General features: G+C 54.0%; 1 protein-coding gene across 3 annotated transcripts in view; it reads left to right on the forward strand.

The window, feature by feature from the left end:
* Window positions 1-14288, forward strand: part of WIPI1 (WD repeat domain, phosphoinositide interacting 1) — a 28098-nt gene that overhangs the window by 2939 nt on the left and 10871 nt on the right. For all 3 annotated transcript variants that reach the window (XM_042256504.2, XM_060395885.1, XM_027973994.3), the window contains exons 2-5: window positions 1006-1088; window positions 3420-3589; window positions 8224-8320; window positions 13881-13978. In XM_042256504.2, coding sequence (XP_042112438.1) covers window positions 1006-1088; window positions 3420-3589; window positions 8224-8320; window positions 13881-13978 — 448 coding nt within the window. The remainder of the gene's footprint in view (window positions 1-1005; window positions 1089-3419; window positions 3590-8223; window positions 8321-13880; window positions 13979-14288) is intronic.

The following is a 14288-nucleotide window of genomic DNA, read 5'->3' on the forward strand; positions in this document are numbered from 1 at the left end:
ACTGGGGTAGGTTGCCATTCCCTAAAAAGTCTTTATAGGAAGAAGCTTTAAAAACAGCGCTGGCTACAGAGTAGGTATGTTTTGAAGGTTTAAGGTGCTGCTGGCCAGCGCTTCCAGGTGCTGCTTGTGGCCATAAGGCGCAGCGGTTCTGGGAGCCAAGCTCCAGCTCTGAGCCCACTGCTGCCTGAGGCGAACCTCTGACCTCCCTCCTCCCCTAGGCTAGCCCCTCAGCAGAAGGGGCCACCTTGCCGCCTAACAGTCTACTGTCATCCCAGGGAAGAACAAATGTTTAGGAAGGGAAAAAAAAAAACTTCCCATGAAAATCATATGACCTTCTCTTTCTCAGGCTAGTGAAACCAGAGCCTCGGGCATCCAGGCCTGTAGCAGTGAGCGGCTTATTTTAGTCTGTGCCCCCCTGTGAAGAGCGAAGCTTGACTTTTCATATAGTTATTTTAAATGAGAGAGTTGGGCTCATTTTTAGGTCCAGGTAGGACTGGCTCAGCACTGAAGAATCCACCTGCAATGCGGGAGACCTGGGTTTGATCCCTGGGTCGGGAAGATCCCTTGGGAAGGCATGGCAGCCCACTCCACTGTTCTTGCCTGGAGAATCCCATGGACAGAGGAGCCTGGCGAGCCTCAGTCCATGGGGTCATAAGGAGTCGGAGGCGACTTAGCGACTAAGTAAGTAAGTGAAAGTCACTCAGTCATGTCCGACTCTCTGTGACCCCATGGGCTAGTCCATGGAATTCTCCAGAACACTGGAGTGGGCAGCCTTTCCCTTTCCCAGGGGATCTTCGCAACGCAGAGATCAAACCCAGGTCTCCTGCATCACAGGCAGACTCTTTACCAGCTGAGCCACAAGCACACACACACATGCACACACCACACGCGCACAAGGCTGTGTCCCTATCCCCCTGGGGGCCCCGAGGGACGGCTGTGTCTGTCGCGGGCATAGCCGTTGGACCCGGCACCGCGGTCACTCCTGGGCCATCCGTGTCTTCACAGGTCCCTCGCCATCGGAACCAAGGCCGGTTACAAGCTGTTCTCCCTGAGCTCCGTGGAGCAGCTGGACCATGTCCACGGAAGCAGTAAGTGTGTGTGTGGCTCTCGGAGCATAACGTCCTCGTGCGGGACTCCCAGCCAGGCTCCTGAGCTCTCTGTTCCCCTCCAGCCCCACGAGCTGTCACACCTACAGAGTCAGCATTTTTTCAGGTTTAAACATAAATCACTGCTTCCACTTGCTTAGGAAAAAAACCACCATAAAGCACCAGTGAGATTTGACTACAGCTTCAGTTCAGTTCAGTCGCTTAGTCGTGTCCCACTCTTTAGCTTAGGCAACATTTTTCTTTTTACATTAAGAAAGCCTTTGACACTGTGTTGTCGACACTTTTTTGTATACTTACATGCATAGTCATCAGTTCTTACAACTGTCAAAGCAAAAGATGACTGAAGGTTTTTGTTGTTTTCTGCCCTCTCGTTGGCACTATAGAATACTGGTCACATTAATTCAGTCCTGGAAGTCACTTCTTGGTTTTAATAAAGCAATACTGCCCCAATCACAGAGTACATATCAAAAACATTGAGGTACTTCCAGCGAATATTAAAAACAAGTCCAGCTTAGAAATGTGACTCTCTTGTTGTCTCTGGGAAAGTCACCATTTTTGCCAGCATCATAGTGATGAAATCCATCACTCTGGATTTCCTGGAAAGGAAGCGGCTTGGCACATGATGTCTTGGGCTCCTAGTTTATTCGTAAGATGTTATTGTCATTATTATAACTTGTGGGGAAGACCATGCTCTGTATCTGCCCTGCGTTGTCCCCGTGGGGCTTGATGGAGCCCAGGAGAGGCCTGTGTGCAAAGAGTGTTCCCAGGAAGACACAGAGGCCCCCCACGGTGCTCAGGAGGCTTCCTGTTAGTGGTTTGCCTCGCTCCTGGGTCCAGGACTGTGCTGGTCGCAACACAGACATCCAAGTTATTTTCAACAAGAAAGGGACTCAGAGAGAGTCGGGCCACAGCACGCTGGGGAGTGGGCGCAGAGCTCACTGTGCTCCTGCCCCCGTTGTTAAGGTACCTGTAGCTCTTAGCAACGGGGACCCGAAGAATTCTGGAAGCAAAGACTTCCAACAGAGCTGTCACTCCTTGGAAACCGCTCAAGGAGAAAGAGTAGAGTGAGGGAATTCCCCGGTGACTCAGTGGTTAGGACACCCAGTCACAATGCAGGAGCTTCGGGTTCAATCCCTGGTGGGGGAGCTAAGATCCCACAGGCCCCACGGCCAAAAAATAAATAAATACGCCAAATGTACCTGTTGTTTAAAAAAGAGGGACTTCCCTGACGGTCCAGTGGTTAAGAATCCACCTTCTAATGCAGAGGATTCGGGTCAGGGAACTAAGATTCCCACAAGCCCAGGCTAAGACCTCCTGCAGCCAAATAAAACCCAAATTTAAAACAGTTTCTAAAGAAGAGAGAACAGACTGAGAAGGTCTAACCCTCTCAGATGGGGCCTCCCTGGTGGCAATGGTAAAGAACCCACCTGCCAATGCTGGAGACACAGGTTCGACCCCTGGGTGGGGAAGATCCTCTGGAGAAGGGAATGGAAACCCGCTCCAGGATTCTTGCCTGGAGAATCCCACAGACAGAGGAGCCTGGCAGGCTACAGTCCACTGGGTCGCAAAGAGTCAGAACCACCAACGACAAACCTCCCAGATGTGCTCTACAGAGCCAGCAGGGCCCCGGGCAGGGAGGGGTGGAGAGGAGGGAGCTCCAGCGCTGCGGCCTCAGGGGGGCTGGGAGAGCAGCTTTGTGCTCAGATCACAGGTGGACAACACTTGCCTGTCCACCACCTGAAGGGTGTGGGGACTCGGGAAGTGGTTAGAGCTTCACTGTGGGTGCAAGAGAAGGAAGCCATTGCAAGTGGGTGCTGAGGAAGGCGAGCCCCGAGGAGGCCAGCAGTGGGCAGGAGGGCGCCCAGGGCAGGGCGCCAACCTCTGCGCCCCCCACCTCTACCCCTGCCCCCCCCACCTCTACCCCTGCCCCCCCACCTCTACCCCTGCCCCCCCACCTCTACCCCTGCCTCCCCCCACCCCCGTCAGGGCCTGACGTCTGTGTCCCCCGCCCCCCAAACAGGGGCCTGACGTCTGCGCCCCTAGCCCTCCCCCAGCACCCCTACCCACCCCACCCTGGGGCAGGGCCTGAAGTCTGCACTGCTCCCCCTTCTGCCTCCTCATGGACAGCGGGCTGTCGTCTGCTTCCCCGGCCTTCCCCCAGCCGCTGCCCCCCCCCCCACCCCCCATCAGGGCTTGACGTCTGCGCCCCCCGCCCTCCCCTCGCCCCCCCCCCCCCCCTCCCCCCGCCCCCCCCGCCCTCCCCTCGCCCCCTCCGTGGACAGCGGGCTGACGTCTGCGCCCCCCGCCCTGCAGATGACACCCCCGACGTGTACATCGTGGAGCGCCTCTTCTCCAGCAGCCTGGTGGTGGTGGTGAGCCACACGAAGCCGCGCCAGATGAACGTGTACCACTTCAAGAAGGGCACAGAGATCTGCAACTACAGCTACTCGGGCAACATCCTGTCCATCAGGCTGAACCGGCAGGTGGGCGGGGGCTCCGGGGGCGCGGCGGGCATCCCTCGGGTCGCCAAAACCGAGGAGGCGCTTGAGCATGACCGTGACCGCAGGCACCTGCTCTGCCGGGTTTAAGTCCCAGCCGCGGGCTGAGTCTGCTCTACGAGCTCCTCCCGGTGGCCGGACCTCCCCAGCCCTCCCGCCTGCTGCACTTTCTTGAACGTTGGCCGGGCCGGGTGAACGCTGTCCCCCCCCAGGGGAACAGGCTGGGCTCAGAAACCATCTCGTGAGCCCCTGCAGGGGCCTTAAACCAGAGGGACACCTGTCCGCTTTGGGGCCCAGATGGGAGCAGTCCTCACAGGCTGGCGGCCATGCCTCCCAGAGTAAGTTCTTTCAGAGAAAGTGTGGCCCTTCCAGATGAGTGCTGAAGCCTTGCCGTGAGCAAGGCCTTTCCTGAGGGCCAGGAATCGAGTCCAGGGCAGGAGGGCGCCTTGAAGATGTTTCTGGCGGTGTTTTCTTTGTTAGGGGCTTTCCTGGTGGCTCAGACGGTAAAGAATTTGCCTGCAATCCAGGAGACCTGGGTCCAATCCCTGAGTCAGGAAGATCCCCTGGAGGAGGGGATGGCAACCCACTCCAGTGTTTTCGCCTGGAGAATCCCATGGACAGAGGAGCCTGGGGGGCTGTAGTCCGTGGGGTTGCAGAGAGTCGGACACGACTGAACCACCAACACTCCCACTGTCTTTGCTGGACAAAGCCTTAGTACTATCTCAAATGTGTAATGCACATTCTTTTACAAATTACAAGTTCCTGTTAAATAAGCATTTGAGGTACTAGTCAAGTTTCCCTTGAATTATTAGATTTTATATCTTATAAAGGGGACTTCCCTGGTGATCCAGTGATTAAGACTCTACAGTTCCAACGCCAGGGGCACGGGTTCAATACCTGGCAGGGGAACAAGGATCTGACATGCTGCAGGAAACACCCCCCCCCAAAAAAATAAAAATAAATAAGTAAATCCTATGAGGGCAGCGCCTGTCCCCATTCTGCTAACTGTCGTAAGACCTGGCAAAAAAGACAGTGCTCGGTAGGGAGATGCTCAGTGAGTGTCTGTCTCCCAGCTGCCTAACAGATACGTAAACAAACAAACCAGTTCTTTAGATGACTAGGCAGACCTGTCTGTTAGCTGAATATCATGTCTGACTCTGCGACCCCATGGATTGCAGCCCGCCGGGCTCCTCTCTCCGTGAAATTTTCCAGGCAAGAGTACCACAGTGGGTTGCCATTTCCTCCTCCAGATCGTCCCCACCCAGGGACTGAACCCACGTCTCCCGGGTTTCCTATATTGGCAGGTGGATTCTTTCCCACTGAGCCACCGGGGAAGCCCATTAAACACGAAAACAAATAAATCAGGTGTTTTGTGATGAAGCCGACCCGTCTATTCACTTCCATGGTCCCAGGATGCTGGAGGCCATTGCCCTCACCAAGGACATCGCTTTCCCCTTTGTACCTCAACTATTAAGTGCTTAATTTTTTTTTCTTTTAAGAAATGAGACAAAGTGCTGTCTTAGGTTTGTGAGAAGGAAGTGATGGTTTCTTTGGGCTGATCCACTGCTCTGACTGACTATCCCCTGAAGGCCAGGGTGGCAGAAAATGGCCTGAGAAATAGAATATGAGGGTTTTAAGTGAGGAGTAGCAGGAGATAAAAAAGATAAACCCGGGTTCCTGGCAAGGGAGAGAAAGGCAGTTTGAAAGTTGTTGTTGTTTTTTTTACTTGAAGGCTTTTAAGCACAATTTTTGGCTCCGGTGCTGTCTCTGATATCTACTGGTTGCACATTAAATTTCTTCGCAGAGCATTTTATCTTGGCATATGCTGATAGCCAGGGTATAAATCTTAAGACTGTTCAGGCAAATGTCCTTTCAAGATCAGAACCCTCAAATAGTATCCACGATGCTTATTTGTATAAGGTCTCACTTGCTCACTCTCCAATACTTTCATCAGCAAATGAGGCTGTTAAACTTTGCTGCCAGCCTCTCCTTAATAAAACACTCATTAACTTCCGAGCTCCCCTCCCCCACCTCCTAAAGAACACCCCCGCCCTAGAACTTCTCGCTGTCGAGGCCAAGCCAAGCGGACCTCAGGCCAAGCAGGGCTCGCTCCCTTAATGTTCCTTCCGCTGAGCGATGATCTGAAACAAATCTGAGAAGTCTTCAGGGTTTGCTTTTCTTAAAAATGTTCTGATTTGGCAGAAACAGACTCGCAGACTTAGAGAACGAGCTTACGGTTGCCGCAGAGGTGGGGGGAAGGGTTGGGGAGAGGATAGTTAGGGAGCTCGGAATAGACCTATAGACACCGCTCTATTTAAAACGGATAGCAAACGCGGTCCTGCTCTCCAGCACAGAGGCTTCTGCTCAGTGTCACGTGGCAGCCTGGACGGGAGGGGAGTCTGGGGGGCAAAGGACGTGTATGTGGCTGAGTCCCTTTGCTGTCCACCTGATGCTATCACAGCATTGTTTGTTAACCGACTATAAGTGAGCATTAGTTGCTCAGTCATGGCTGACTCTCTGTGACCCCACGGACTGTAGCCCTCCAGGCTCCTCTGTCCGTGGGATTCTCCAGGCAAGGACACTGGAGTGGGTTGCCATTCCCTTCTCCAGGGGATCTTCCTGACCCAGGGATTGAACCTGGGTCATCTGCATTGCAGGCAGATTCTTTATCACTGAGCCACCAGGGAAGTCCACTGGTTACAAAATTTAAAAAAAAATTTTTTAAGATTTTTTTAAAAAGGAAAGCATAAATAAAATTCCTCTTTAACCTGTGTATAGAGAAGAGTTTTTCTAACAAGAGCCAAAATCAATAAAAGACTGATAAATTTGAGAACAACGTTCACTTTTGGTTTAGGGGGGCAGCCTCAGCCTGTTCCTGCCAGGCCGGGGTCCCGCCCCGCCCCCCGGAGGAAGGGGGCAGCTCGTCTGTTTCATTGGGTCCTCAGGCAGTGCAGCTCCTTTCTGAAAAATGGGGGGAAAGCCCAAGGTTTGTACAGGGAGTTAAGAGGAAAGAAAACCCCCATCTTCCTCTAAATCTGGGTAAAAAGGAAGAAAACTGTGTAATTGTGATTCTTCATTTTTAGTGGCTCTTGATCCCCTAACAGAGGAAGCGTGTTCTGCGGAGTAAAGACAGCAACCCCGACGCATCTGGGTTTGCAAACATCCACGCTTCTTTGACCCTCTGTTTCGAGCGACCCTCGTTGTGTAGACGGGGAGTGACTGGATCGATGCTTCTGAGAGCAGGCTCTATAAATCGTTTCCTAGTTGTTTAGGATAAAAGGAGCTTTTCTTCTAGAACCTAGGAAAGTAGATGGGAGCCAAGGGCGACAGGGAGTGAGCTGAGCTGGAGGCCGGCCCCGGGTTCCACGGAGACTGTGTGGTTAACAAGTGAAAGTCGCTCAGCCTTGTCTGACTCTCTAAGTGACATCCAAGTCTTTTTTTGACCCCATGGACTGCAGCCCTCCAGGCTCCTCTGTCCATGGGATTTCCCAGGCGAGAATACTGGAGAGGGTTGCCATGCCCTCCTCCAGATTTTCCCAACCCAGGGATGGAACCCCAGTCTCCTGCACTGGCAGGTGGATTCTTTACCATCAGAACCACCAGGGAAGCCCGCTGGTTAGTGATGGAGCATAGAACACGCTAGCCAAGCCGTAGTAAGCACGGGAAGATGGCAAAGCGCTGGGTAAGTCGGGGCATGTCCGTTTTACAGAGGAACGCTAATATATGCCGTCAAGTTGGAGACCCTGTGAGAATCTGCTTTTCCACCTCTGGGCATCCAGCACTGTGGTCGCAGAGCCTCAGATAAAACTGAGAGAGGTGTTTCAGTCTTATTTTCCTGCTTGGTTCGAGTGGCAGTCTCCTGAGAAGTTGTGAGCGGGGAAAGTCTTACTGGAAGAAGAGAACATCAGGCTTTCTCAGAAGGAGAGCCTGCTGCTTCTCAGAGTAATTTTAGGTCCTTCCTTCCCAAGCGTCGTTCCCGGGATGAACGGATCAGACTGGGAGCTGTGGTCCTCACTCCCAGGGTGGGTGTTAACACCCGTGAACCAGTGTCTCCAGGCTTTGCCCCGGGACGCTCGGTGCTCATCGGGGCCTAAGAAGCAGTGGTCTGGAGGAAGCCGAGGCTGCAGGAGTGGGGAGCAGAGGCTGCTGGAGGCAGGAGCCCCCAGGCTGAAAGCCCCTCCCCAGATGGGATAGAACCTGCCTGCGGTGCAGGACACACGAGTTCGATCCCTGGGTCAGGAAGATCCCCTGGAGGAGGGCATGGCAACCCACTCCAGTATTCTGGCCTGGAGAATCCCGTGGACAGAGGAGCCTGGCAGGCTACAGTCCTTGGGGTCACAAAGACTCAGACACGACTTAGTGACCGAACATGCAAAGTACAAGAAGAAAAGAAAGAAATCTCAATTTCTAAATGAAATTTCCCCAAATCCTTTGCGCTTCTGTCCAGTGGATGGTGATGGAAATGTGGGCACATGTCTGTAACGTAACCTTCAAACTGATGGCCACAATTCCTGCGCATTTAGGCTCAGAATCAAGTTAGGACCCACGGGACAGAGGGGTGAGTTCAGAGAACCGGGTGCTTCTCCATCCCCAGTAACCGACGGTCCGTGTGATTTCAGAGGCTGCTGGTCTGCCTGGAGGAGTCCATTTATATACACAACATCAAGGACATGAAGCTTCTGAAAACCATCTTGGATATTCCCGCAAACCCGACAGGTGAGCCCCCGCCTGAGACAAGGGCCCCGTGTCTCATGCCCCGGGGCTTCTTGCCAGCTGTGTTCCCACCTCAGTTGAAAAGCCCTTCGTGGAGATATTATGGGCAGGGCTCCCCGAGGCTCATCCGGACAGCAGCCTCCGGACGGTCAGCTCCCCTGCAAGGACAAGACTGTGCCTCAACCAGGAACCCCCAGCAGACCCTGTGAGGCGGCAGAAACCAGCAACATAAGATCAGAGGCCACGAGTCTCTTTTGTCTATTCCCAGCCTCTTGTTGATTTTCTGCATGAAAACCTGTGAGGTGGAAACTGGGGCTCTGGATCTGATGAATTTCGTGGGTTCAGGAAGGAGATGGGACCGCGTGGCCAACAGGCTCAGGCACACAGACTCTGAGTGTCTTTTGATTTGGGGCACTTGGGTACAGGACATTTCGCGTCCCACCATCGCTTCCCGCCCAGCTCGCCGAGGCTGTGAATTTCCTTCCTTTTGTCCCTCCGTGTGGTGCCCGCCCCTCCTGTGTCAGAGGCAGCCAGCCGCTTCCTCCAAAGGGTCTGCCCCACGGAGTCCAAGCCAATTTCCTGGCAGCACAGCAGTCTACGCCCTGAGCAGCTGAGGGTGGAAATCTCCATAAAAATCCACCGGCCGCCGAATGTGGGGACACTGTTGGCCGCCTCACAGGCTTTCAGGGAATATTGGGGGAGCGGTCTGCACCCCATGGCAGTGCGGGTAACTGGGTAGGGTGGCTGTGCTCCCCAGTGAGCGCTCTTTTGAAGACAGACCTCAGGTGGGGTCCGAGCACAGAGCACCTGTGAGTCCAGAGATGCCTTCTCTCCTTTCTCTTTTTAGAAACTGGAAAGCATATCCCATTAATCAACCCAGAGGCAGCTGCACTTTATAAACAACTGTTAACTTGCTTGAAGTTTGACGTATAATGCTCTAAATACTGGGGCTTCCCTCGTGGCTCAGCGGTCAAGAATCCTTCTGCCATTGCAGGAGACGCAGGTTCGAGCCCTGAGTCTGGAAGGTCCCCTGGAGAAGGGAATGGCAACCCACTCCAGTATTCTTGCCTGGGAAATCCCACGGACAGAGGAGCCTGGTGGGCTACAGTCCACGGAGTCTCAAAGAGTTGGACACGACTTAGCAACTAAACAAAACGACAACTGTAAATACCAAGTTAAGAATGACTTAGAATCACAGGACCTCCTTCTCATTCCAGCTGAGGATGCCGGTGGCTCTCGAATGAAAAGCAGGCATTTCTTCTCCAGCTGCAGAAGGCTTGCAGCCAGACCATTCTGGTGGAATTATAGCTGGCCATGATCTATGGCAATGTGTGTCAAGCCTAAAGTCCCCAAACCACATAAAAACCCAACTTTATATATATATTATATATCTATATATTCAAAAGGTCAAAAGAAAATATACTCAAATATTGAGCATGGTGGAAAGCCTCTGGGTTGTAGAATTATGTGTGCTTTTTTTTCTCTTCCTTTATAATTTCTAGGCTCTACAAATTGCTTATACTATCCCTTTTATTTTATAAAATAATATCAAAGAAAAGGCACATTTCCCTTCCTACCAAAGGTTTCAGGGGGTACCTGTGACAGAACAGGAATCCCTAAACCTGTAGCAACATCCAGTTTCTGAGAACTGGACCACACACAACCAAAGGGGCTCGCATTCAGCATTTCCAGGGACCTTCCTGAAGTCTGGGGGGGGTCAGCGTGCAGGCCCCTGGGCTGAGTTCAGGTGGGCTGGCTGAGGTGCAGGCCAGAGGCGGCGGTCGGCTTGTGGTCACCGAGGGCCACCTGCCCTCGCCACCACCCTTGGCCCCTCCTTGCCAGAATCCGGCGTCCGTTCCCTCTCCATGAGGTGTGAGAGAAAGTTCCGTGGTAGCTGAAGACGTTCAAGCTTCCTTCCTTTCTGGGAAGCTCACATTTTTATACAAAACTCTGAAGGTCACCTCACACCTATCAGAATGGCTCTTACCAAAAGACGAGATAACAGGTGTTGGCGAGGGTGTGGAGAAAAGGGAGCCCTCTGGCACTGTTGGCGGGAGTGAAATTCCTGCAGCCACTGTGAAAAAGCGTATGGAGAGTCCTCTAAAAACTAAAACTAGAGCTACCTTATGACTAAGTAATCCCACGTCTGGTTATTTATCCACAGAAAATGGAAACACTAACTCAAAAGAATAGCTGCAGGTGTACGTCCATAGCAGCATTAATAACAACAGCCGAGACGTGGGAACACCTCAGCGTCCGCTGGTGGGTGAGCGGATAAAGAGGTGTGGGGCACAGATACAGTGGAATCTAACCAGCCATGAAAAAGAATGAGGCCTTGCCCGTGTAATGGCATGATGGACCTCGAGGGCATCATGCTAAGTGAATTCAGTCAGAAGGAGACTAATACCACAGGATCTCACCTACGCGCAGACTCTTCAAACAAAACGAACAGGCTCATAGACAGACTCGTAGACACAGACTCACAGGTGCAGGTCGGTGGCTGCCGGAGGCTCGGGAGAGGAGGATGTGCGATTGGTGAGCAGGGCCAAGAGATACTAACTTCCCGTTAAAAAATGAATAAATCGTGGGGGTGTTCCCTTCAATGTGGAAACGATAGTTGAGACTCCTGCACCGCATGTTTGAAAGTTACTAAGCGAGTAGGCCATCAAAGTTCTCATCACAGAAAAAAAATGTGTGTGTGCGGTGAAGGATGTTAACTGGACTTATCATGGTGATGATTTGGTAATATATACAAAGATCAGATCATCGTGTGCGACTCCTGAAACATGTAATGTTCTGTGTCAATTATACCGCAGTTAAAAAGGGAAACAGACTCTGAAGGGTCTGTCCAAGTCTTTCTGCTCAGAGGCCTCCCAGCCATGCCTGCTGGAGATGGGCCTCGAATATTTTTAGTGGAGGAAGTAGGTTAATGAGAACTGGGGTTCTTGGAACAGTAAAGCTAGAAAAAAGGCTGGATCCCCACAGCCCCCTGACTCACTCATCTCAGGGGTCGGAATCAAGCCTGGAAAGGGCACAGATGGCCCCAGTCACACGGTGGGGAGCAGACCAGGGCTTGAACCCACAGCTGCCGCCTCTCTCAGCCAGATGCTCTGAGAACAGCTTCCCAACAGCTTCACTGAGGTCTCATTCACATGCCACATCAGTCACCCATTTAAAGCATGCAGTTCAGTAGCTTTCACATGCAGAGAGTTGTAACCATCGCTGCAGTCAGCTTTGGAGCGTTTTCATCAGTCCCCTCCAGAACCTGTTAACTCGTGGCCGTCACCCACTGAGGCCTGTCCTAGGCGCCCCTGACCATCTTTCTGTCTCCATAGACTTATCTATTTCTGGACACTCCATGTAAGTGGAATTCAGTGCAACCGTTCAGCATCTGGTCTTTGCGAACGGGCTTCCTGCACTCAGCACAGCATCTTCGGGGCTCACCCACGCTGTGTGTAATCAGGGCCCCATTTCTTGTCACTGTCTGACACTATTTTATTGTAAGAAGATACCAGGTTCTGTCTGTCCGTTCATCCGTTGATAGACACTGGGACTGCTTCCCCACTTTGACTATGACGAATCACGTTGCTGCGAACATCCGTGTGTAAGTTTCTATGAGGCTGTACATCTTCATTTCTCTTGAGTGGAAGCTGGGGGTTATATAATCATTCTATGTTAACCTCTTGAGGAACCGCCAAGCTGTTTCCCAAAGCCCCACTCTGTGCGACGCTACGTTCCCAGCAGCGTTACGTTCCCAAGGGCTCCAATCGCCTGTCTTTCTGATTAGAGGCGTCCTAGTGGGTGTGAAGCGGCGTCTCGTCGTGGTGTTGATTAACAGTGCTTTTTTTTTCTTTTTTAACCCATGTGCTCAGAGCCCTTCAGCAGTTACCGGCTGCATTTGTAAGATCGTAACTCTTTGCTCTGGTCCATTGCTCAGGCCCCCATTCAACCTTAGCGTCTTCCCTGCTAAGGGCCCCTCTGCGAGGGCATCCACCAGACAGGCCACCAATCTCACTGTCTGCCCTCCCCATTTCCTTGAGGCCAGAACACCTTCTGCCTGCTTAGGCTAGCTGTTATGGAAATTGCATTTTGATGGCAAATTCCCCACATAACATGGAGCATTGGAGTTCTCAGAGCAAAACTGGGAAGGTGTGGGTGGTCTCTTCTAAGGCTGGGGGGCCCTGTCCAGGCAGGCAGGCTGCAGGGGGCCTCGGGAGAGGGCGCAGGCCTCAGTCTGTCCCTTCCACGGCCATGGGGCAGGTGACAAGGACCAGCGCTGGCCGAGTCCCCGGCAAAGCCCAAGCCTGGCAGGACCTTGGTTCCCATTCTCGACGTTTTTTTTGTTTGTTTTTTAAAAAAAACCTCTGCTCTTCTGCTCAGATTAGGGTCAGGTCCATTTTAGCCTAATCTAAAGTTTCTCTTATGCTTTTATAAGAAACCCACTTAACAGGCTCACTTGTAACAGAGAATCAGCCAGCTTTTTTATTTAAAAAGATGTCTCTCTTGTCTGATCTCCAGGTTCCTGTTCTGGTGACGCTTTTGGCTCTGGGGATTCTCTGAATTCACTTCTGTCACAAACACCTGTGTTCATCGAAACTCATGTTGTGAAAATCCTCTACTTAAATGCTCTTGGGATCCTCCCCCACTTGCCCTGATACAATCCCCTTGTAAACAAAAATGGCTTAGGTTTGATTCAGTGGTTCGATTGTGTGTTCACGCTTCCAAATATCGTTGAACCGTCTTAAATCCAAAAGGTCCCCTTTCTTCACTTTGTCGGATGGCTGACACACCGTGTTCACTGCCCTCTAGGGAATTTCCCCTGCTGGGGGGCATTCCCCTCAGCAAGGCAGGACCTTTGCGCAGAAATAATCTCTAAACAGGCCTACCCCGCCACCCGGGCTCCCCCTTTCCCCGCAGCCTGCCCCTTTGCTGTTATTGTCGCTGAGTCAAGTCCCGCTCTTTGTGACCCCATGGACTGTGGCCCACCGCCCACCAGGCTCCTCTGTCCACGGGATCCTCCAGGGAAGAACACTGGAGCGGTTGCCATCTCCTCCTCCAGGGGCTCTTCCCCGCCCGGGGGCTGGACCCGGGCCTCCTGCTCTGCAGGCTGAGCCGTGTGGGAAATCCCTTCCCGGTAGGAACCTTTATTTCAGTTGGGGGCTTACGGCCCGGAGGCCGAGTTGGAAGCGAGGCAGACGTCGTGTCAGGGCCCTGGGGCACAGTTCAGAGGGGAGCAGGGAGGGCACTCTGCCTTCCGACCCCTCAGCTGCGCGTGGACACGGTCTCGCCTGGGAGCTCAGCGCGCGCGGCCCTCGGAGAAGAGTCACGGCGCGCCCGGGGCTGCGGGGCGGCGCCCCCCTCGCCAGCAGGTGGCGCTGCGGCCCTGCCGCGTGCGGACGGCGGCCCGCGGTCCCTGCCCTCCGCCCGGCCCCCGCCGGGCCCGGGGAGCCAGCCGACTGGGGGCCGCTCTCCCCGGCCCGGCCGCCGCCGGGCCCCGCCGCTCCGGGGCTGCTCCCCCGCGCGGCCCCGCGCACCCGGCCGCTCACGGGGCTTCCTCCGCCAGGTCTGTGCGCGCTCTCCATCAACCATTCCAATTCCTACGTGGCCTACCCCGGGAGCCTGACCACGGGCGAGATTGTGCTCTACGACGGACACTCCCTGGTAAGTCCGCGCGGCCGCGGGGTCAGCTCCGGCTGAGCGGCGCGCGCGCGGCCCCGGCCGCAGCCCCGGGCGTGCACGGGGCGGTCACCGTGCACGGGGCGGTCACGCGCTCTGCGCCCGCCGCCACGCGTCCACGTCGCCACGAGGCCGACAGACGCGGGTGCCGCGTGTCCTGCGGGCCGCGGTGCGGCCTGCGCCGCCTGCGCCCGTGCTGCCCCTGCCCGCCCAGCTCCCCGGAGCCGGGCCCCAGAGGTGCACCAGCCCCACGGCTGGTCACCGTCTCCCCGAGGGCAGGAGAAGGGACAGAAAC

Source organism: Ovis aries, chromosome 11 (assembly GCF_016772045.2).
Source record: "Ovis aries strain OAR_USU_Benz2616 breed Rambouillet chromosome 11, ARS-UI_Ramb_v3.0, whole genome shotgun sequence".
Lineage (NCBI taxonomy): Eukaryota > Metazoa > Chordata > Mammalia > Artiodactyla > Bovidae > Ovis > Ovis aries.